General features: G+C 34.3%; 3 protein-coding genes, 1 non-coding gene and 1 pseudogene across 4 annotated transcripts; all 5 read left to right on the top strand.

The window, feature by feature from the left end:
• The first annotated feature begins 729 nt into the window (after nt 1-729).
• LOC131616598 (uncharacterized) lies at nt 730-6247 on the top strand. Its single transcript, XM_058887963.1, has 7 exons — nt 730-886; nt 986-1132; nt 2388-2453; nt 2615-2689; nt 5261-5390; nt 5609-5734; nt 5846-6247. The coding sequence occupies exons 2-7, from the start codon at nt 987-989 to the stop codon at nt 5987-5989; spliced, it is 687 nt and encodes a 228-aa protein (XP_058743946.1). The 5' UTR covers nt 730-886; nt 986; the 3' UTR covers nt 5990-6247.
• An 895-nt stretch (nt 6248-7142) lies between these two features.
• On the top strand, nt 7143-7215 carry TRNAK-CUU (transfer RNA lysine (anticodon CUU)). The gene has a single exon. It is a non-coding gene; the product is annotated as a tRNA-Lys (tRNA).
• A 3717-nt stretch (nt 7216-10932) lies between these two features.
• On the top strand, nt 10933-11588 carry LOC131618319 (desiccation protectant protein Lea14 homolog). The gene is made up of 2 exons (XM_058889565.1): nt 10933-11168; nt 11264-11588. Exons 1-2 carry the CDS (start codon nt 10963-10965, stop codon nt 11502-11504), a joined length of 447 nt encoding a protein of 148 aa, XP_058745548.1. The 5' UTR covers nt 10933-10962; the 3' UTR covers nt 11505-11588.
• A 1882-nt stretch (nt 11589-13470) lies between these two features.
• On the top strand, nt 13471-14208 carry LOC131618318 (desiccation protectant protein Lea14 homolog). The gene is made up of 2 exons (XM_058889564.1): nt 13471-13719; nt 13813-14208. Exons 1-2 carry the CDS (start codon nt 13514-13516, stop codon nt 14051-14053), a joined length of 447 nt encoding a protein of 148 aa, XP_058745547.1. The 5' UTR covers nt 13471-13513; the 3' UTR covers nt 14054-14208.
• A 7159-nt stretch (nt 14209-21367) lies between these two features.
• On the top strand, nt 21368-22343 carry LOC131618317 (uncharacterized; annotated as a pseudogene).
• The last annotated feature ends 2393 nt before the right edge of the window (nt 22344-24736 follow it).

Here is a 24736-nt window from a genome sequence, read left to right as displayed (position 1 = left end):
ATTTTCACTTTTTTTTTTGTCTATAGCTCTTACGATACTAGCAATTGAGGCATATGGTTACACTTACGGGAAAGCCTATAAATAGTCATCATTTATCCACATTTTAAATATTTGGTTAATCTACTACAAGCCTACAAGAAAACCAACGCTTCTCACAATATTTTCATCTTATTCACACAATCACAACTAATTAGTGTATTAGTTGAATGAGTTAATAGGGTACTCTTATAACTACACCACACAAATTACAGCTCATCTTTAAAGAATTTAGTACTTCACTAGGTTTATAATTAATACGACTCCTCTTAGAAATTTAGTATTTCGCTTTCTCTTGCGTATACGATAAATTCCAAGTTTCATTAAGAATTATTATTAAGGTTAGTATTATGCACTAAATTAATTTCTCATAAGTCAATTTCATCGTACCAAACACGGGTTAGATCATCATATTATTTTGATTCTTAAATTTCATCGTACCAAACACGGGTTAGATCATCATATTATTTTGATTCATCGTAAGGTAATATTGTTTTACTTTTACTTCCGCAACAAGGAGACACCTCAACAAAATGAAATTCTAAATATTATTTTTTGTTTTCTTTTCCTCTCATCCAAATCCAATAATTTGAAGGAGGAAAAGACGAATTCGTTTTACTTCCGTCTTATTTCCTTCTGAAAAAAATGAAGCAAACATGTATAACTAAAAACATTTAATCTCATCGCTCCATATAATGCAAACCAAACAAACCCTAACAAAAACAACGAACCCTTTTCTCGTCTTCTCTGCGCATTCTCCACTCCCCTTCACTCCACACCACTAGCCAGTAGCTAGCTACCTCATTTCTTCACATTTTTGGCGACAATCACTCTTCCATTTTCAGCCAAGGTATGAAAAACCTAATCACAATCACGAAATTGAATGATGAAATCAACAAACATTGTTTGAATCTTGTATTTGTGTGTTATGTGTTTTGCATTTGTTCAGGATGAAGATGTCGTTGGTTCGGCCTCTCGTAACGAGGCGAGGATTCAGTTCGAGTTCTGAGAAAATGGTTGCATCCGTTCTGTTTGAGAGATTGCCTGTGGTCATTCCCAAAATTGACCCTGTTGTTTATGCTTTTCAAGAATTCTCGTAAGTCTTTGCCGCCACTACTTTCATTCGTATTCATTTTATTGCAAGCTGAATGTTGAATTTGGGCTTTATTCTTTATGAATTTGTACTGATTTTGTAAATAGTTGCAGAATGAAGCATCCTATTACTATTAGAACCTATCATTATTTGTTAGTTGTTATACATGTTTACATTTTGATCTAGCACCGAATACCCTAATTTACACCTCTTCATACTACTTTCATGCCTAATTATAATTATAATTATAATCCCTTTTGGTTATTTTTGCATCAACTACAGAAAAGGTTAAACTAATCTCATTAAGTATGGCCGGCCTTACTTAAACTTATTGTATTATATGATCTCAACTTTCATCAATAAGTTAGGAATGCTTTGCCATTTGCTAAACTTGCATTTCATATACTGTATTGCTTCTATTTTGACGGAAGCCATACACTTATAAGGTTTGTCTCTAAATCTCCAACCTCCCGTTAATTTCTCAATCAATCCTCTAGCGGTGCGGTGGACAATGACGAGCGTGACTGGTGTTTGTCCCATACTGAATAACTTATAGTGGAAGTGAGGCGAGGAGGCAATAGATTCATCTTGTCATGGAATAGACATGAAGGATAAGGCTTTGTAAGAGTGACCGGGGGAGCTAATAGTTTTAGTTTAACCGCCCATGCCGTAGGACTTTATCATATGCAAAAAAACATGAATGCTATTTTCACATTTGTTAAGGACAGTTGGTAGTGAATTTGGTATGTTCAATTTGTACATGGATGTTCCTAAAATTCTTTTTTGTGTTTAGATGTGTCTAACTCTCACTTTTTCAGCTCTCAAGCTAAATTAGTAGTATTAGTAAGGGCATAAGGCACATATTTGAACTAAATAATTAAAGAAATATGTCAAGTAATTTAAAATGAGACTTATATCTAGGGACAATGACCGTAATATATAAGAGAAAAATAAGGAATCTGGTCATCTGGTTTTCAGTTTTATGCCTTTAGTGTTATTTAGTTTTTGCAATTTTTATAAAGAAAAGGTAATACATGATTTGAAATATCAACATTTTTTTCTCATGAGGTTAATGTGTAAAACATAAGGTTTTATTGTTAATGTGACTGATTTCAAAATTGTGCTATGGTTTGTTTAGTAAACTTCAAGTTACTATTGTTAATATTTAGTGTCTTCTGTTGTTTGTTGTATTTCTTACTGATCTTGTGGCTGTTGTTCTTGTTATATAATTGCATTTTTATGGGGTTTCAATGGCTAGGTTTCGATGGCGACAACAATATCAACGCAGATATCCCGATGAATTTCTAGACAGATCCGATGCAAGGTATGAGTAATTAAGAGTAAGCAAATATTTTGGTTATTTAAAATTGGTTCATCCAAAAGAGAGATATCTTGAGATCCATCTGTTTAAGTGATGTTACAAATGGCAAAATACATATAGATATTTCTTTTCATCTATTATCGTGAAAATTGTGCTACTTTCAGGGGGAAAGGTGACTATCAAATTGACTATGTGCCAGCACCACGAACCACTGAAGCAGACAAAAACAATGATCTAAGGTGTGCACCAAACTAGCAGATTGTTAACTATGTAATTTTCCACAAGAAAATGTTTTCTTTCAATTTCTGGAATATATGAAGTAGAATGAATGAAAATAACTAATAAGCGATGTCTCATGACAAATATTTTATGATTTCTCCAATCAATTATTTACTTGGTTGTTATCGACACTTATCGTTTCCTCCTCTTCCGAGAGTGAGCAAATCTCCTTTTGTTTGGTGCGGTGCTTGGTATAGATGTTCTTAATCGAAGGTTATTTAGTTTGTTTTTTACTCACTTACCTTCTCTATTGGTTTTTGATTGAGTTTAGCTTTGAACTATTGGTAGTTATATAATGCTGATGCAAGCTTGTTATCAGACATTTTAGTTGTATTCTTAGTGCACCTTCAGACTTTAATCAAATATTATGTTATATTGGTCGTGCACCTTCTTCAGTCTTTAATTTGTGCTATACAATTATTGTTAGTTAAATTTTGATTTCTTTGAATTAAGTATAATCTTATTAAGCCTTAAGATTGGTTCTTGCAAACTATTTGTGATTTAGTGAGTAGCGAATGCATTAAATGACGAGGGTGACGACCTATAACATTATAATGCTTCTTTCTATTTTAATACAATTTGACTTGAAGCGATACCTACATACTCCATGATGAGTAAGAGTAACAAGGTCCCGAACAGCATTTTGAAAGACATTCAAAAGACCCAAAGGCAGTTTATTTGGGGAGATACTGATAGTAGAAAACACATGTGTACCGTGCGGTGGAAAGAGATTGCTACTGTTAAGGAAGATGGGGGTCTTGGCTTGAGGGACCTCATGAGCATGAACAAAGCTTGTGTTTCCAAGCTGGATTGGGATTTTAGGTATGGGGACAAGGCACTGTGGAGTGATGTGCTCAGAGGTAAGTATGGTAGGAGCAACACCAGTGTTGGAAAGTTGGAAGCCAAAGCTCAAGATTCGTCCTTGTGGAAAAACATGACTCAAGTTAAGGATCTTATTGACAGAGTGGGATGTTGGGCTATTGGAAGTGGGAGGAGTGTCAATGCTTGGACGGATAGATGGGTGGCTCCAGGGTTAGTGTTAAAGGACCACCTGTTAGAAACATATTCTAATCAGAATGAGCCTACTGTTGCTGCCCTGAAGGACGAGGATGGTAGCTGGAATTGGAGTTTGCTTAACAATAGGTTTGATAACGTCATTCTGCAGAAGATTGCAGCAGTTCCGCCTCCCTCTGATAATGAGGAGAATGACTATTGCTTTTGGGGAGGAACTATAAACGGAGAGTTCAAAATATCGTCTGCGTACACTGTTCTGACCAATACTGGGAGCAATGGGAGCAGTACTAACTGGAAAAGGATTTGGCTAGTCAAACACGAAGGAATTAAAACCAAAGAAATGTTGGCTAGAAGACAGTTGAGCGATCCTTACTGCACTGAATGCACTAATACGGTTGAAACGATCACTCATGTGTTGAGTTGAGAGATTGTACCTCTGCTAGGCAGGTTTGGGTAAATTTGGTTGATCAGGTTCAGTTGCAAAAGTTCTACACGTTAAGCTTCGAAGACTGGTTGGAATTCAACATAAACAACAATATAGGCAGGCACCGGACTGGTAATTGGCAGGGGCTTTGGGCTACAGCATGTCACGTTATTTGGCATTGGAGGAATAAGATAATGTATGATGCTGAGTACTTTATGCCACGAAATCTAGCCCCCAATATTCAAAACAGAATGCAGATGTACGAGACTAGCGAAAGTCTGAATCACAAACTAGAAATGAAAAGGAACACTGTGCAGCATATTAACTGGAGGCCAGCTGATCAGTATTGGGTTAAACTGATGGTGCAGTGAACTCGAATAGCTTGATAGAATGTGGGGGAGTTGTCAGAAATAGTACTGCTCAGTGGATTGTGGGGTACTCCAAGAACATACGGATATGTAATGTAAGGATGGCTGAATGCTGGGGATTATGGGAAGGTGTCAAACAGATCCAGAGTAAAGGGTATCAAAGGGTGGAAATTCCAACGGAATCGAAGGACATCAAAGCGGCGATTCTGCAGGATACTTACAGTGCCGGTGTTGGTTTGGTATTGTTCCGGCAAATTCGTAAGGAACTGAGTCTGGTCAAGGATGTTCGAGTGGTTCACGTATACCGGGAGGCCAATCAATATGCTCTGATAGGCTTGCTAAGCTTGGAGCAGCTAATAGTGGAGGAATTAGAATTTTTGATAGACGCCCTCTCAAGCTATTCAGAATGTTTATTTTGCCGATTGTCTGGGCAAATCCTCTAAGAGGATTGTCCCTGTGTAGCTTCTCCAGGGCTTAGGCCCATCTTTTACCCAAAAATAAAATAATAATGAGATTACCTTATGCGAGGGAAGGGTAGGCCAATCCTCGTTTCCCGGTCTCATAGATAATAGAGTCAAAGCTAGTATAATTTTGAGTGAGAGACATGAAAACTTAACGAGGTCATTTGCTTAATGATTACAATTTTTTCTTTAAAGAACTGAAGTATTTTTCAGACATAATTGCTGTGTCGTGGTTGGATAGTCTCTTACTTCTTGTCTCTTTAGGTCACTACAAAGAGCTCTTGACAAAAGACTCTACCTTCTTCTCTACGGAAATGCTTATGGGGCTCCAAGCGGAAAGCCTGTGTGGCATTTTCCAGAGAAAGTTTATGAATCAGAGGAAACCATGCGTAAGGTGAATATTCTTAACTGGCTATAGTGTAACAAAATTTGAATGAATTGCTATTGTTCTTTGATATATTTAGTACAAAATGTTGTCAAATGGTATCTATATTGGTGCTGTAACACTGCTGCGATGTGGAATTTGTAAAAAGAAAACGTTATTTTCCGCAATCCACAATTGATAACACTGATATCTTGATTTCCCTCGTAACTTATTCTTTAAAAATTCAGTGTGCAGAATCTGCATTGAAATCAGTCCTAGGAGATCTTTCCAATACATATTTTGTCGGAAATGCTCCAATGGCCCATATGGTTGTTCAGCCTAAAGAAGAGCAGTCAGGATCCACACCTTTTAAGGTATATTTATAGGAAATTTCGCAGTGACATCTTTCATTATGTTATTTCTTTGTTGAAATTCATATTCATTATACTTTGCTTATTCCTTCTGTTGCTTAAATCTTCTGTCAGAAATTTTTCTTCAAGTCACAAGTAATTGCAAAAAACAAGTTCGACATTGGAAAATGTGAGGAATATGTGTGGGTGACGAAGGATGAATTGATGGAGTATTTTCCTGAGCAGGCTGAGTTTTTTAACAAAATGATCATTAGCTGATGATAGTGGAGACAGTAGTTTGATTAAATTTTTACCAGGTAGTTCATTGAAAGAAGATGAATGTAACAGTTTCTGGGATCAACAAAAAGGTTTTGAATTAAAATTGGATTTCACATCTCAGTTTTGAGACCATTGTTTACAAACTTAGTTCTACTTGTCATCTGTATTTTCTTGTAGTTTGTGCTGTAATAATAAGTTGCCATGGTGATTATGATGTTGAGAATTTGTTTGCCAATGGATAACTTATTAGTTCAACAACTAGTCTTTGTTCTGGGGTCCGAAATACCACTTTTCTCTTGCCAATAATCTGCGTTATTCTTTGGTCTTCAAAGTGCATTTATATGTTGATATGATGCCTATTCTTTGGTTGTCAATGGTCGATTTTCTCGTATACTTTAAACTTGATTGATAGTCATAATCGGATCCAAACTGGTTACAAATCAATTTTAATTTTAAACTGGTTTTCATGTGGGTTGGTTGCAAATCCATGACACCCAAATGAACATAAATCGAGAAGATATTGCAGATTTGCAGCAAATTAGAAGCAAGAATGTGTTTGTTGGTGTTAATAATCGTTGGTGATTGGATAAATTTCATTGCAAAATTATTATCAATATTAAATATTTCTACATCTAAAAAGAAAAGTTGGTTCCAATAAGGACTAATTAAAACATCTCAAAAAATATATTTATTATATAATTAGTTTGCAATATTGGTTAAAATATATTTCTAACTATTTTAATTATTTTTCCCTCTCAATGTCTCTCAATTCTTTTATATTTTATATTTATTAATATAATTTTTTATGTAAATATTTATTTCATATTTAATAATTTGACAAACAAATGAAGTTAAAACAACCAGTGTTCTTTTGAACAAACAAACAACAATCTTATAGGGTGATTGTTTCAAACAAACAGACATCTTTAACTTGAGTAATAGAGTAGTCTGCCAACTGATATTTGAATGAGACATGCAATAATTTCATGATTTCCGTAACTTATTTTTCTCTCACAAAATAACAATTAATTTTTAGATGTTTAATTCTTTCATAAAAAATTGGATTGACTATAATGTGCAATGCACTTTGGTTATCACAACACAATAAAAATGTCTTAATGTAATTGATTTGTAATTATTGAAAAAAATACAAGCTCGTCTAGCTCAGTTGGTAGAGCGCAAGGCTCTTAACCTTATGGTCGTGGGTTCGAGCCCCACGGTGGGCGTTGCATTGCTTTTTAGTTTTCCTTGAATTGTCAAACATTTTTTATTTGGAATTACCTCTATGCTCACTTCCTCTTCTTGAGACACTCAAGCATTCACCATTATCGTTAATATTAAAATCATTCAAATTTGAAACTTTTTTGGATCTCACAACCGTCTGAACTTCATCCAAAGTAATGTACATTCCTTATTATAAAGAAGGGCATCCTTAAAGTGATCAAAGGATCTAGGTAATGAGCTCAACAACAATATAGCCTTGTCCTCATCTTCAATCTTCACCTTAATATTCTTAAGATCATCAATAATCTTGTGAAATTCTATCAATTGTTCCATTATGGATTTGTTCTATGTCATTTGGAATGAGTATAATTGTTTTTTCAAACACAACCTATAAGCCAAAGACTTGGTCATATTTCAATGTGTCTCTCAATCCTCTTAGATACCCTGAAAATTTCTCTCAAACGTTGTCTCTCTAAGTTTCCTTTTATAGGATTCCACCTCCTCCTTCTCTCTTCAGCTGTTAAGTTCTACATGTTGTGTTATCAATAATACAAGAGATACATATTTATAACTGCTGAAATTTAACTGATCCATAACAAGCAAAAAAACCATTAACGAATGGATCCAGGAACCAAAATGAAAAATACCAAAACATACAAATGGATAAAACCAGACCGAGATCCGTTGAACCAAACTACTTGCCAGACCCGAAACCACCATCGTGCCACCACCATTGACTATGCTACCAGTCTCCTATAGCATCACATCCATCACCAAGTTCACCCTGCCCTGACTCCACCATTAACCTCACTCTGTTCCTCCACGCCAGCTCTAGATCCAGCCTTACTCTACACTAGCTTTAGAGCCAACCTCAGACAATGACAACTCTATTATTGTTGGCTGTAATTTCGACGCTCAAGAAGGTGTGAGATGCATATTAAAAAACTTAAGGAAATATTTAAGGTAAACAAGCTAATTTCAACGGAAATTCGAGGAGCTCGACTAAGCTCTATCGAAAAGGTTGTCATACTAGCAAAAAAATACTACACAAAAACTTAGAAGGTTTTGAAGTGGTATGAACTTAAAATTCGACAAAGATAGATTCAAAATTGGATGATAACCATATCTTGGCCTTATCTGTTCTTTAGAAAGACGCATGTAGACCTAGGAGAGGCGAAGCACATATAGATGAGAACGTATCATCCTCTGGAGAAGAGACCGTTCATTACCTTTACTATCAAAGCAATATAAATATGGGTCTTAGCATTAGATTTATGTGTTTTCAATATTACCCCAAACTCAATCACTCAAAGTATCTAAGTGTTGTTGTGAAAGAGTTTCTGAGAAATGTACATATGAAAACACCATATTTTATTTCAATGTTAATTCATTTACATTCAAGTCATTATCGTTTCAATTTAAGTTTCAGTCAAAGTTACCTTTTTCTTACAAGTCAAAGTTACCTTTTCTTGATTGCATTTCATTTTACAAGTCTTTTTTGCATTACTTTCTTTTCACTAATGTTAAATTAATCTTCAACATTGAAGAACTTACAAATAGGAAAACCTAAAAACAAACAACTATACACATATGTCATAGGATCAATCTAGTTGGTCCTATAAGCCATCAAAGTATCGATTTTGAAAGACTAGCAGTTGTTTACCAAAATCTAAGGTAAACAATTAGGCACATCCAGTGGGACCCTTTGTGTTTAGTTTTGGTTTGTCTTGAAACCTTGTTTTTTTTTTTAGTTTTGCATATAAATTTCTCTCAAACTTTGTTGCATGAGATTGGGAAGTGGTAGGGTAGCCATAAATAATAAACCAATAACAAAAAGGAAGTACGTTAGAAGGATGGTTAATCCACCAAATAACGATGTAGAACAACCTCCCCATTCGATAGGGGAAAACATAACCGCATCGATTGTGACCGAAGCGATTACCTCCACAATGAGGACGACGACCATACCATCGAATGCTCAAAGTGGACCAATACTGTCCCTCGTTCGAACGCAGGGTCAACCAGTAACCCGGAGGTCAGTGGGGATTAGTAATTTTAGTCCTTTTGCGCCTGGATTTACAATGCCAATGAATGGTTGCGAACACCCATATGGCATGCCAACTTTCATAATGGCAACTTTAAATAGTAGTACGTTAGCATTTGCTGATCCAATGGCAAGTACGCGACCTTACAAGGGTCGGGATCAGCCGCTAACAATTTAGGTAGAAACACCCAACCCCTTAGGGGTGGGATTTTTTGCCCAACTGCCAACTTTTACAACCAATTCTGCGGCAGTTTTAAGACATCAAATGGACGAAAGCAACCATGATATGGTTCATATGCTTACCTAACACATGTGTATAATATTCAATCCTTTGATCCAAAATACAACCCAAACTAATCATCAATTGGCAGCGCATATGACGCAAATTACAGATTTCGTTGGTGCTCCTCAAGCGCAAATTTGCCAACCTAGCTCGTCGAGAATGGATGGTAGAAAACCAATGAGTGGTCTTAGAGGAGGACCCACCCATTAACCAGGCCCAACAGTTCGTACCCAATGTGGTCGAAGTCAACCAGGGCCAACAGGGCGAACCCCGTAGGGTTGAACAACAATACCCAAGGAGAGAGAAGCCCCGAGAGTAGTTATGGTCAATCGAAATCAAGATGCCGACGAAGTTATTCAATGTGTTCGACAATATGAAGTTGCAAGGGATAACAACTTGGCAGCTATGATCAAAAGGATTATGACATGAAATGAGATAAACATAGGCTTTCACAGGCCAGGCCAAATTATACTTCCCCTTGTCTGAATATGTGTTGCAAACCGAGCTTACCAGGAAATGGAAAGTCTCAAAGTTCACAAAATTTTATAGTGATACCAACAAATCCAGTGTTAAACACATAGCCAAATATATAACTTGAGAATAAGATATTTTTCTAATAGTACAAATGTTGCATCAACACACCATCAAATATATTACTCTGTCGCTGAAATTTGGTCTTAGAATGATAGTGAACTAAGATAATAAAAATAAAGAAATAGAGAGACCAATAAATAGAATTTTAAAAATAAGAATCAAAATTAAAAAATGAAAATAATAGATCAAAACGCACTTAAACTTTATTTTTATTATAATTAAATTAAATATTAAATTTTAATATTTTAATATCAAACCTTTAAAATCTTTTAATATAAAATTAAATTTTAAATTTTAATCTTTTAATACATAAATAGACAAAATTTAAATAAAGCAAATTTTACCTTTTTTTAAAAAATAGATGACTATTCGTCCCCGCAATTTTGATCGGAAAGAGATTAAACTTACTTGATGTCAGAACTGACCACTGTACTGGACTATACCGGTGGTGATAAGCCAAAAAAAAAAAATAGACGATTAAAACTTAAATTAAAATATATTTAAACCTTTATCTTTTTATCTCTCCAAATAGAATTATGTATTTAATTTAAGAAATAAAAAACATTTTAATCAACCAAATCTTCTATTTATTTTATATCTATATTTCTAAATAAAAAGTTCAACTTATTATATGAAAAAGAGAAAAAAATTAGAGAAAATTAATGCAGTCAATATTCCAAGTCAAGATTCTTTCTGTGTCAAGATACTGTGGGTGACAAGCTTCATACCAACGACAGTCTCCGTCACTATAAAATCCATGTCTTCCTTCTCATTCATACTCAACTAAGTTACGTCCATTTTCGCTGTAGAATCCGTAGGTATTTCAAAATGTCGCACTTGGTGAACAAAGTCAAGAACTTCGTATCTGACAAATTCCACGGCGTGGCAAAGCCTGAAGCTAGTGTCGCCGACGTCGAATTTAAGCGCGCAACCATGAGCAGCGTCGAGTATTTGGCCAAAGTCTCCGTTCATAATCCATACTCACATTCTCTTCCCATCTGTGAGGTCAATTACTCATTCAAAAGCGCCACTAGGTATATAGTTCTACTGCTACACAATTCATTATATTCCTAGGGTTTTCTTCTATATATGTTTTTGACCTAATTTTTTTTGTGTTGGTTGGTGAAAGGGAGATAGTATCAGGGAGAATACCAGATCCAGGGTCATTGAAGGCAAAGGATACAACAATGGTGGATGTGCATGTGAAGGTGCCGTATAATATATTGATGAGCTTGGCAAAGGATATTGGAGCTGATTGGGATATTGACTATCAGTTGGATGTAGGTCTTGTTATTGATCTTCCTGTTGTTGGTAATTTCACCATTCCTCTTTCTCGTAAGGGAGAGGTTAAGCTTCCAAAACCTTTCTAACATGTGCGATAGTTTCTACTTGCTAAGTGGACATGTATTTCCCTTATTTGTGTGTAGGGTCTAGGATATGTCATACCTAATAAGTCCTTGATTATTATATGTATTGTTAACAATATGTATTAGATCTAAATAAGTACTTGAGTTGAGATTGAACAAAATCAGTTTTATTCGATAACAATTAAACGTGTAAAAGTTAATTTTAATCAATTATGAGTGTTTCAAATATAGAATGAAAATATTATGGATATTTAAGGAATATGATTATTAAGGAGTATGATTACATGTGTCTCTCACCAAGTAAATAGATAAACTCACATGTACACAAGATAATTTTAAAACTGAAAATTATCTTTTAATTGAATTTTTGCTTTACATATGAAATTCTTTTAAACGAAGGTTTGAATGGGTAGTTTATTTGCACTAAATTATTTGAATATAAAAATATAATTGAGTTTAAAAGATTAAAATTTAAAGTAAAAAGTTTAAAAGTGTGAAATGCAAATTGACGCGGAAGGTTTTATTTTTTTGGTTGAAATCAAGGGGCAAAGCTCAAACAGAAAAAAAAGAAAAGAAGATAACAATCATCTACAAGCATTTTGCTTAATCAATTAGGACAAACTTTGTACTACTTACACTCTCTAATGTCCAAACACCCTTATTTATCCAAGAAATTAGCACAATGTTTAGTTTTTCTATAGGAATGCTCAAAACTCAGGACATCAAATTTACCACTAACTTAAAAATCTTTCTGATGGGATTCAAATCTTACAATAGAACACTCTCCCTCAAAATCCAATCCACAACGTTTTTATTATAAATCATTGTCATAAAAAAGATCTTTTTAAAATATATTTGGTTTATATATATTCAAATGTTTAAGCAGCGGATAATAAATAACAATAAATAAAAAAATAAAGGAGAGGAAGAAGTACACAGAATTATAGAGGTTAGGTCAAAACTAAATGACCCACTCCTCTCTTCAAGATTTGGTCTTGAAACTTTCCAATAATGTTTGAGAGCTTTCAGTAGGAATGACCCGTGAACTCCCTTATATATGAAAATGGTAGTTGATCTTCAACCAAATAATAAAGACGATAAATATGGACATTTGTGTCTTTTCTCTTAATAAATTACTGAGAGTGAAGTGATCATTCTCTCTTCTCAACTGCAGATTGAAGTAGTTAGACTTCTTTACACGAACACAAACCCTGTAGTGGTTAGTTTTTAAGTTCCAAATATCTGAGCTCAATCTTAATTTTACCGGCTAACCAAGAACTAAAGGAAGATTATCAAAGTTAGATGATCTTCAACCAATCTTGATTTTACCGGCTAACCAAGAAGCAAAGGAAGATTATCAAAGTTAGATGATCTTCAACCATTCTTTGTTCAACCGGCTAACCAAAAACCAAAGGGATGATTATTAGAACTAGATAATTTTTAACCTATGTATAAGAACTGATTACACAATCTTCAACCAGAACTTTTATCGAGTTTACATATTTTATTTTTAAATAGATAGTACTCAACTAAGGTGTATAAATAAAATTTCTTTGATGAAATTTTACAAGTCTATCCTTCCAAAGTTACTTCCAAAGTTACATTAATATATCACTTACAAAGAACTTTTCTTATAAAAGAATTTGATTATAACATCCAGTGAAAGCAACAAGTATCAAAATACGTTTCTAAATGAATTTTAACTCGATTTAAACTAGGGATAGATACGTATTTAACTAGTACATTCCATAGTCATACTTCCAAGGCACCGCCTTCTAATTGTAACTGATATTCCAATTCCTAGTAGTATCTAAATCCTTCCAGCCGCTATAGTCACGTGTCAGAAGAGATAAGCAAGACGACGACATATCAAACACATGTATCAAGAGGAGCAACCTCTTATAATAACAAGCTTCATACAAAGGACAAAGTCTCCATCACTATAAAATCCATGTCTTCCTTCTTATTCATATACTCAACTAAGTTACGTGTGTTTACTACAATATCTGAAAATGTCTCAATTAATTAATAAAGCCAAGGACTTCGTCTCTGATAAAATCAGCGATGTAGCCAAGCCTGAAGCAAGTCTCAGCGATGTCGACTTCACGCGCGTGACCATGAACAATGTCGAGTACTTGGCCAAAGTCGCTGTTCATAATCCATATTCACATCCACTCCCTATTTGCGAGATCAACTACTCATTCAAAAGCGCCACTAGGTAGTACTAGTAGTAATACTCAGTTCATTCCTTTCATAGTTTCTTGTTCTATGTATGTTTTTGACCTAATGTTTTTGTGTTTGATGGTGAAAGGGAGATAGCATCAGGGAGAATACCAGATCCAGGGTCGTTGAAAGCGAAGGATACAACAATGGTGGATGTGCCTGTGAAGGTGCCGTATAGTATATTGATGAGTTTGGCGAAGGATATTGGAGCTGATTGGGATATTGACTATCAGTTGGATTTGGGTCTTGTTATTGACCTTCCGGTGGTTGGTAACTTCACCATTCCTCTTTCTCGTAAGGGAGAGGTTAAGCTTCCAAAACCTTTCTAGAATGTAAAGTGGTAGTAGTTGTTGTGGTTGTGGACAATATACTAAGAAAATAAATAACTTTGTACTTTGTACCGAGTTGTGTTGTGTTTCCTTTTATGTGAATAAATCAATAAATAAAGAGGGGTGCTATGCTTACACCCCACTTTTACACTGTATTTTACACCTGGGAAAATACCACATAGAAATGTATTCATTTGTCTTAAAAAAAAGTAAAAAAGAAAATATTTAATATTATAAAAAAACCAAACCTCATACGGTGTAGCTGTCAAGTTTTGGTGTAATAATAACAATTCTCATAAATAAATACCTTTATATTTTCTTTTCATTTGGCACAGATTCCAATATCAATAAAAATAATAAATAAAAGGAAAAAGTATGAAATATACGGTGTAATTGTGAAATGCAGTGTCACCATATCATTTCTCTTTGTTTTATAATTGTGTATTCATCCCGTAAAAAAAAACCAATACAACATATATTAAATACAACATATATTAAGTCTAGGTCGCGTAAATTTTTTTTTCAATTAATTACAATTTATGATCGCGGTGTGAATTAATCACAAATTTTGCTTATGATCGCGGTGTGAATTAATCACAATTTTCGCGGTGTGAATTAATCACAGTTTATTATTTATTATAGAAAATTGTGATAATAGTATTGGGATTAACATTTACTAAAATTGTGATATTGATAATAGTATCGGTATTAGTATATGTCAAAATCGTAACTTATTTTAAAACTCTATTGAAGATTATTAGTATATTGTGATAATAGTATTCTGTGGCGAAGTAGAAAAATTATATAGCCTGGGCAAAAATTTAAATACCGCAAATTCATTGTACCAACTCATCCACTCACACACTTTTGCAGCATAAGTGCAAAAGTCACCCTCATGCAAAAATACAATTTCAGAGTGAATGAATTTCTTGAAACTATTTTTCAACATATACTTTACTTCTAGAGAAAAATGAATGATTTATTGATACATGAATCAAGTTTGAGTGAACCTTACATATACACTAGCCTCACATTGATAAAAAATTGCAATTGATGCAAAGTAACAATCTGTAAGGATTTTTCTACATCTTGATGGTAGTCAAACCAGTAAAGCACTGGTCCCACAAAAAAAATAGATATATAATCAAATATTGTACATTTGCTTTGTTTCCTGAATACTGTCTCATTCCCTATAACAAATCAATTTCTTTTGGGGCAAGCAAAGATCTCTTCCCTGTGTGGAATCTGTTCACAGCAAGCAGTTTCATATAAGTGTATGATTTTGTTGATGTGAAAATGTTAAGGATAAGAAAATGAAAGTAGTCAAATTTACATAATAAAGTATGCGGCGACTATTAAGACCTTTCTCTAGGTGATGTAACCATGTAAGTGTTGTTTAAGATGGGATGCAACATATAAACATTAAGCAAAATTACTGTGTGCAACTTAAAGAGTGAAGCAAAATTAATTCAAAGTAATTAACCAATCCTATTGTGGCTTCCTTTTCATCTTTCCTTATGATCATCCTCCATTAAAGAAATTTAGAAATAAAAATCTTGTACAATATTATTAAAAAACACAATGAAACATTAACAACTAAATGTAATCAATGCGCCCTTTTCTTATTCAGGTACTTGGAAATGGGAGAGGAATGGGGCTTGTTATGGTTTATAAACGAAATGATCTTCTCAGATTTATCTTCTTATATTTGTTGAAATCAAAGAGAATGAACTGGTGGCATGAGAAAGACGATGAACAAGTTGTGTATTGATTTATTGATCGAGTAAGTCGGTGATATAGCAATGCTCTTAATTTAAAGACATTGAAATCAATATGATATAGCAATGCTCTTAATTTAAAGACATTGAAATCAATATGCCATAGCATTGCTCTTAATTTAAAGACATTGAAATAATTCTCAATATGCTATAGCAATGCTCTTAATTTAAAGACATTGAAATAATTCTCAATATGCTATAGCAATGCTCTTCAAACAAGTTCAAAATCAAATTTAACTTTCAATTTTCCTCATTGTTTCAACTTTCCTCATTATTTCTTTGACAAATTCAACTTACTGTCAAATTCAACTTATTCAACTTTCAACTTATCTAAATCAAATTCAACTTTCTAACTTTCCTAATTATTACCTCTTACTGTCAAATTAAATCAAACAAATAATAGTCATCACATTATTCATCAATTTATCTCCCTTAAATCATTTTAAGATCCTAAATTCATCAAAAGAGAAACATAATGATTAGGAGTTCCATAACCTAAAAAAAAGAGGAATAATCAAGTTACCTGTAATGAGAAGGGAAGACGGTGACAGAGAGAAGGGAAGAGACAGAGGAGGAGGGAGGATACAGCGTCGGAGGGAAGAGACAGAGGAGGAGGGAGGCGGCGGCGACGGAGGGAGAGAGCTCGGAGGAGACGTCACGGAATCAGAGATACGTAGTTGCACTTGCAAGCGGCGCGACGCTTTTTGTTTTCCTCTTTTCCGTTTTAGTTCCACTCTTTTTTCTTTTTTTAAATTTTTTTTGCTTTTTTTTTTAATCACATGAATACCCAAAAAAAACATTGGGCCCGAGCCTGGGCATGTGCCCACCCTGGCCGGGCCCAAGAGCCGCCCCTGATAGTATTGGTATTAACATCTATGATAATAGTATCGGTATGTAATTATTTTAAAACCCTATCAAAGATTATTTTTATGCATACACTCAAATTTTATTTTGACACAAATTCTTTACTACCGTGTAATATCCTATTCACACTCTTCAAAATAGGAGGAAAAAAATTTAGGGTTTAGAGTTTAGGTATGATTGATTTGTTTTTACTTATTGTTCCTTGATGTTTAATCATGACCTAGAAATTTATTCTAAATAGAAATTATAATTAGAAATTTTTTATAATTGTGTAATAGAATTTATATTTGTGTAATAGAAGATATATGACTTCCTATTTTTATTTTTATCAGTTTTCATCCTCAGTTTGGATGTTTTTTTATATTTGTGAGTTTTAGTGCAAATTCTTATAGGTTAATGTGTTATTTCTTTTTAATCAAGATATATTAATAAAACAAATGTTCACAAAACGAGATTACAAATTAAAACTGCGGGGAAAATTGTCCACCAATTGGAACCTAACTTAAGTATAAAAGTGAGTTTTGTCAAACTTATAAAAGTTACAATTGGCTTGAAAAATATTTCCAATAAAATCCCATCTCCATAACAAAACTTTCACACCCCAAGCCGCATCCCGAGAATTCCACACAAAACCAATTGGAACCTAACTTAAGTACAACAATGAGTTTTGTCAAACTTATAAAAGTTACAATTGGCTTGAGAAATATTTCCAATAAAAGCCCATCTCCATAACAAAGCTTTCACACCCCAAGCCACATCCCGAGAATTTCACACAAAATCCTTGAAAATAATGCCGTTTCTTAAAATCCATAAACTCCATAGAGTTGCCAACCACACACATCCCACCTTCCCTTTTTTCAAATTCTTCCTTCTACAAAACAAATGCCATTTCCAAAAACTCTCCTTAAAATCTCCCACTTTATAGTCCGACATTCCTATTCAACTAGCAATTTGTAATCAAACTTCATCCGTCCTCCGACAAAGAAGAAGAGAATGGGAAAAAGATTCCATACTATCATCACAAAAAACACAATAATGTGTTCATTCTAATTTTTTTTATCTTGATATCTCTATAGATAATTTGAAGGTGACTATTTTCTTTAGTAGTATTACCGTGTAAAATATAAAAAAAATTCATCCATAATTAAAGTCATAGTTATTATACGGGACAAACTGTACACTATTTTTCTTCATCATTTTGTCTATAGATTTTTAGGTTTGTCCTCCTCTACATCATTAACTTGATGAGAGAATACACCACTGCTACAAAATATATCTTTGGTGAAATCATATTACTTCGACCACCTAATTAACTGTAGTAATAAATGATATTCGCCTGTATTAATTTTTAAATATTTTAATACAATATATTTTATCACGGTACAGAAAAATAACCGTTGTGAAATATTAAATGTTACTTGCTAGAATAAATGAGTTTGATAATGCTCGATTTATTGAAAATGGCCAGTTCATTGAGAGTGAGAAATCACATAAAGTGAATATTATGCATACTCGTGAAAAATTTTCTTCACCTAAAGAATATCCTTAGGTATTTGGTTGTCTTATGGTCATGCAAAAACACATAGACAACAAATCAACATTCAAAACCCAAAATTGAACAAATATTTGATAAACCAGTTAACAATTTACAAGTCACAAATGAGTAAGAACAAGTGATAAAACAAACACAATAAATTGTAGTAAGAAGGTCTGAAAGGCAAAGAAGAACAATCTCCTTCACTTGAACATGAATGTGACTTCAACATTGATTTGGATCCAGTCTCCTTCGCACAAGCCATGGAAAATGCCAATTCTGAAAAATAGATCAATGATAAGACAGAAAAAGTTAAAATCAATAGATGACATAAAATCCGTGAACCATTCGCGGAAAATATTTGATCTGTTTAAACCACAAGCTCAATGGTTTAATGACGTTGTAGCTGATTCCGGACTTCGAGGGTTATGCATTACCATATATAGTACCATAAGCCACGACATGCAGGGGGCTTTTGCCGAACGGTGGCACAAGGAGACGTCTTCTTTCCACTTTCCTGTTGGGAAGTTGACGATCACCTTACACGATGTGGCATGTCTGCTCCAACTGTCGATCAGAGGGAGGTTATTGGACCATTCCCGGGTACAGAGGGTTGAGGCCGTAAAGTGGATGGTGGATTATCTAGGTATTGACCCAAATATGGCTGATTTTGAGAGCAGAGCGATGAGTGAGGCGCATATCCGATTCTCCTGCCTGAAAGCACTTTATGAGAACCACTTGGTGGCGGCAGCGGAGTCCGAGGAGGAGGGTGAAAGGCTTTTTGTTGAGTATCACCGTGGTTGCGCTCTGCGGTGTTGGTTCATGTTCTTGGTAGGCACTGCCCTCTTTGTGGATAAAAGTGCAACCTATGTAAACATGACTTATCTCCGGTACTTTATTGATCTGACTACAGTTCACGAGTGGAACTAGGGGACCGCCATTCTGGTATACCTATACTAGAAGCTGAATGAAGCCTCCAACTAGAGGACCAGACAATTTACTGGCTCTTGCACACTCCTCATGGTACATTTCTTTTTAATTATTTCACATTTGATTATATTACATTTTTTTAACATATTATCGTATTTGTGTTTTAGATTTGGATTATCTCTTACTTCCACCGCATCTACAGCTACGATCCTGATCCCCCTTACATTGACGCCATGGCCAAGGCTGCATGATATGTCCTTCAGAGGAGGGAATAAGAAAGAGGGTTCATATCGTGTATACCTCGATCGTACTGCTCACAATGACATCCAATGGCGCCCTTCAGTGATTACAGTGATGTTGTCCCATTCGACCGCATCGCATTATATTCTGGATGGTTGGCATATGAGGCCAACACCATGGTCAGGTATCTTCCAGAGCGGTGCATGAGACAATTTAGACGTGTGTAGATGATACCGAGATCTCCATTTGAGGATGCTCCTGACACCGTTACCCGTCGAGATCTCACTGCTATCTTTAAGGATTGGGCGCATCATTTAGTCCTAGAGGAGTATCGACGTATGCGGGCCACCCAGAGCTGGCACTGTGTAGATGGGTACGTGACAAGATTCTATTAAGTGTCACATCCTATCATGACACTCGATCCTCTTGGGCGTCCACCTAGACCTGCACATGAGGAGCTCTTGGAGAACCAGCAGACTTAGGATGACCATGCCACAGATCTCCTGCCGATCTGCTAGTGGATACACTCGATAGGGCAGGAGGCATTAGAGAGAGGGATCATTGAGCAGGGCGGTTCAAAAGCAGTTGTCATAGAACAGAGGATGGTCAGTGAGGTGTCCGGTGCGGCGACGTATAAGAGGCAAAAGAGGTCGCAGGGTGTTCGCATTAGGCATACTCAGTAGTAGTTGCCTATTTATGTTTTATTCATGACTTTTTCTGTGTTGTGATATTTTGACATTATGCACTCATCCGAACAAGTATTTTCATATTTTGATATCAATATTTTATTTTAGTTTGCGTATTTTTTATTTTCCGTTACATTTTGTCAAATAATAGAAGCTTTTAAAAGAATGATATCATTGTTTTGAAAAAAATAATCACTTAGAGCATATTTCGGATATGCATATCCGACCTGGTTCATGGTGTTTTCGAATATGCATATCCGAAATCAAGTAAACTGTGATAAGTGTGCCTTCGGATATGCATATCCGAATAGTATTTTGAAAATATTAAGGGTGTTTTTCATCCTATATGGGTGCATAAAGAAATTTCCTTATTATAGACACCCTCTTCGTCAACAACAATATCGTCTCTAAGATATACCAAGACATTCACACCCATAATACTTGTGGAAAACTGACCAAGCGAAGAAAAAAAATTAAGAGTGTTACTTTAAGGAACACATGGCTTCTGAAGTATAAAGAGATCAAATCACCAAAGTCAAGTACGATGTTAGAGTATGAAAGAAAAATCTGAAGAGAAAAAATGAATAATGATACAATGGTTCAAGAACAACAATAATGAGAAAAAAGATTAAGGGCTAACCAAACAAAGAAGAGTAAGAGCTAACTCTGAATGTCTTAATCAAATCAATTTTAAGAGATTGTGAGTTCAACTTTCACTGCTCGCCGTAGAAATCGTAATGTATGAAATTCATTATAGATTTCATGTTACTTTTGTTCACTACTATTATAACAAAAATTTCATTTTTAAGTTTATTGAGTAGTAACTTATATATAAAGTGATTATTGTTTGACACACTAACAAATTTATGAGGTGGGGGTTATAGTCATGGTAAAACATTAGATTTAAAAAACTAACTAAAAAAATGGTCAAACTTTTCTTAATAAGAAAAAGAGCATGGCCAAGTTTATAATCTAATGTTTGGACAAAATACAATTATTCTATAAATTGTTTTCATTAAATATCAAAACTTATACTACTATGTAGACAAAGCTAAAAGTCAAGCAGTCCATTTATTGATGAAATAACTAACATCTAGAATTCCAGATAGAGTCAACATAAACCAGCTTTGAAATCTTGACACACAAAGCACACCCATTCATAACCGTGTCTCCAAATACTCTTTTCGAATTTAATATTTATTTATAGTCAATTATTTCCATCAAAACGTGTCCTTACATTAATATACTACAAAACCCAAAAAAATTATTTTACTATAAATATAAACACACTCAAAGTACAACACACAACAATGGCAGAACCAGATCAAGCAAGACCATTAGCTCCCGTTAGAGTCCACCCGAGAAGCGATGACGAAGAAAAAGCTCTAAAAAAAATGAACCGTAGAAGAAAACTCAAGTTATGTGGTTGTGTAACATCAATTTTACTACTACTTATAGTCATAGTAATTGTCATCTTAGTATTCACGGTTTTTAAGGTTAAAGATCCTAACGTAACAACAAATGAGATCCATCTCACAAACTTTGGTGTCAACCTTGTTCAACTTCCAACACCTCAAGTTAAGATCAACATGACCATGGTAGTGAACATGTCTATTAAGAATTCTAATAGAGCGTCCTTTAAGCTTGGGAATAGCACGACATCGGTGTTTTATCGCGGTATATCGGTTGCGGACGCGGTGATACCACCGGGACTTGTGATCAAGGCGCGGAAGACGTCGGGGTTGAATGTTACGGTGGATGTTATGGCAGATCGCCTCGCTTCTAGTCCGGATTTGGTGGGAGATGTGGTTCAGGGAGAGATGATTATGAATACTTATTCGGTGATTCCGGGGAGGGTGAAGATTTTGTTTATTAAGAAACATGTTGAGGTGAAGATGAATTGTACTATGACGATTGATATTTCAAAGAGAGGAATTAAGGACTTGAATTGTAAACATAAGGTGAAACTTTAGAGATGGAGTTTGAATGTTTTTGTTATTGTTTTTGTGTTTTTTTGGGACCTATGTTAGAATTCTTTATTTTAGTTTTTTGGAATTTTTTTATTTATGGCGCCATAGCTAAGCCTATAGATTTATGAGTATGAAATAAATAACGATAGCAGCAGAGTTTTGTAGATTATTTTTTGTCATACTTTTACACTCTAATTATATGTTTTTAATTTGACATGATATATGTATATTTAGTTGATTGTTGTTTTTAATATAGGTTATGTGATTTTTTTTTTAATTCTCAAAAGCATTTATTTATCATTGCAAGAAGACAACTTGTGTGTTAGTAAATGGAATAATATGCACAACTTCGTGTTCATAAATACTGTAATCATGTAAAGAACACGAACAAATGATATTCAGGAGCAAAATAGAGCAATTTATTGACCATATGTTTATGTTCATAAGCTTGATGTGTTTTTTATTGTTGAACTAATGATGTCTTATCTTCATTTCTTTGTTGAATGCCTGACTTAATTACAAATTAAACTTAAGAGGTTTGTATTAAATTTTTGACAGAATCATGATTCAAACCTATGGATTTTATGTGCAATAGACATCCTCTATGTTGAGTTTGTTGGAACGATATATAACTTTTTTATAGGAGTAAATCAAACTAAATTCTTCTTTTGCAGTTGTATATGCAAGTATTTTTCATGTGATTAGAAAATTATGAATGAACTTACAAATCTTTAATGGGTCAATCCTGGATCTTTGTGCATGATAGATGACTTTAATGCAGTTATTGATTCCCATTAGAAATTTGATAGATGTCTTCCAAACAAAACTTTTATTGGTTTCTTAGTTGATTTTATAGGGTCTGCTCTCGAGAGGTGAGAGGCTCAGTATGTAAGTGTTGTGCTTAGGGTATGAATGATCTGCCCTTTCTCCCATTAGGGGAGAAGTATTTATAGAGGCTTTTGGACCTAGGGTTTCCTTGGGAAGGATCACCGTCCACGCAGTCAATGGTGGACCATTGAACTTTTATTTCCTAGGGAGACATGGATCAGCTACTGACTTTGACTTCTCTCAAACCAGGAAATATTTTTTCTCACACTTTCCATTACTGGGTAAGTGAAAGGTACTTGGGGCGAAGCGATACCTCTTAGAGGGCGACATATGGTTATCGCCCTTCCTAAAGGATGCAAAGCTCCCACCGTTGTTCGATCCTTTATAAATATAACATTACACTACTCTTCTCCATTTTGACAAAGGTATGTTTGATTCGGCCAATCTATTCAAATTTCTAATGGTGTGGACTCTGGATGATAATTACAATCAGTCGATCGTTGATAATTGTAATACTAGTATGGTTGGCTTTACTATGTTTATTTTATCTACTAAGCTGAGATCTCGTAAACCTATTCTTAAGAAAGAGACTTTTGGAAATATTCATCTTAAATTCACTCAAGCTATTGATGAAGTTAACCAGATACAAGGTTTCATTAATATGGCAGGTTAACATGACGATGTTGGATTGAAGGAAAAAAAATGTCCAACTTTTTTTATGACTAATTTTGGAGGAAGAAGATAAGGAATTAGTGGTTTAAATATGGAGATAAGAATACAAAGTTTTTTTTTTATAACATAGTTAAATTGAGATATGTTAGTAACAAAAACAGTAGATTGAGGCATGACAATATTTTTTGGAGATGGGAATTGCTTTAGATAATCATGTTATTAACTTCTACAAAAATTTGTTGAATCCCAAAAACAGTTGCAGTTATAGTGATGTGGTGGTGAGAACCTTCCCACAACTTATAACTCATAAGTATAATGAATATCTAACTAGAATACCTCAATCTAAGAAAATTAAAAATGCAACGCACAATATGAATGGTAATCTTGCTACCGTCCTTCATGACTTTAGGGGATTTTTTTTCCAATCCTATTGAGATTTAGTGGGGATAGATGTGATCAATTCAGTGACTAAATCTTTGAACAAGGCCGGATCCTGCCTAATCTCATTTAAGTCAATGTGATTTTGATACCTAAACAATGCTGAGCATATTCTATTGAGTAGTATAAATCTTTTACGTCGGGATGTAAAAATAACTTGTACTCGTGAGTATTCGCTGGTAAAACATATTATGAATATGTGTTTGATGACTTATTAAATATCCACAGGTAAAATTAACGGGTATTTAATTACCTGTTAATTTACATATACATATTGCAGATTAGTTGATCATCTTAGATGTTTAAATTATTTTAAAACACCAAAGAGCCTTCATTAGGCTCCTAATTTTTTTTTATTTGAATTACTTTAGAAGTCATTAAGTTATATTAATTTATATGAGAATAATTTTTTTTTGGAGGTAGTATAAATTTGAAGATTAACATAGAAAATGAGTGATACCACTAGACTTATATGAATTTTAGACCAAAATAAGTTATATGGATTTTAAACCAAAATAAGTGAGACCACTTGAGTTATATGGATTTTAGACAAAGATAATATTCTCAAACATGACACGTCTGTTAATGCTCATAATTGAGGGGCTGCTGGAGCAAGGTAATGTTTTCATAAACTTAGTCCCTAATAGGCCTCTGCTTGGAGGTAATGAATCGGCATAATATTCTCAAGAAATTTATTTATCTATCCATATAGTGTGGAAAACATCATAATATTTTCAAAATAC

This window comes from Vicia villosa, linkage group LG7, assembly GCF_029867415.1.
Source record: "Vicia villosa cultivar HV-30 ecotype Madison, WI linkage group LG7, Vvil1.0, whole genome shotgun sequence".
In the NCBI taxonomy this organism is placed as follows: domain Eukaryota; kingdom Viridiplantae; phylum Streptophyta; class Magnoliopsida; order Fabales; family Fabaceae; genus Vicia; species Vicia villosa.
This window is presented reverse-complemented; position numbering and strand designations above follow the sequence as displayed.

Coding starts and splice junctions, on each gene's coding strand:
- LOC131618318 (XM_058889564.1), top strand. CDS start 13,514: ATGTCTCAATTAATTAATAAAGCCAAGGACTTCGTCTCTGATAAAATC. Junction 13,720..13,812: donor TCATTCAAAAGCGCCACTAG/GTAGTACTAGTA, acceptor TGATGGTGAAAG/GGAGATAGCATCAGGGAGAA.
- LOC131616598 (XM_058887963.1), top strand. CDS start 987: ATGAAGATGTCGTTGGTTCGGCCTCTCGTAACGAGGCGAGGATTCAGT. Junction 1,133..2,387: donor TATGCTTTTCAAGAATTCTC/GTAAGTCTTTGC, acceptor TTCAATGGCTAG/GTTTCGATGGCGACAACAAT. Junction 5,735..5,845: donor CAGGATCCACACCTTTTAAG/GTATATTTATAG, acceptor ATCTTCTGTCAG/AAATTTTTCTTCAAGTCACA.
- LOC131618319 (XM_058889565.1), top strand. CDS start 10,963: ATGTCGCACTTGGTGAACAAAGTCAAGAACTTCGTATCTGACAAATTC. Junction 11,169..11,263: donor TCATTCAAAAGCGCCACTAG/GTATATAGTTCT, acceptor GGTTGGTGAAAG/GGAGATAGTATCAGGGAGAA.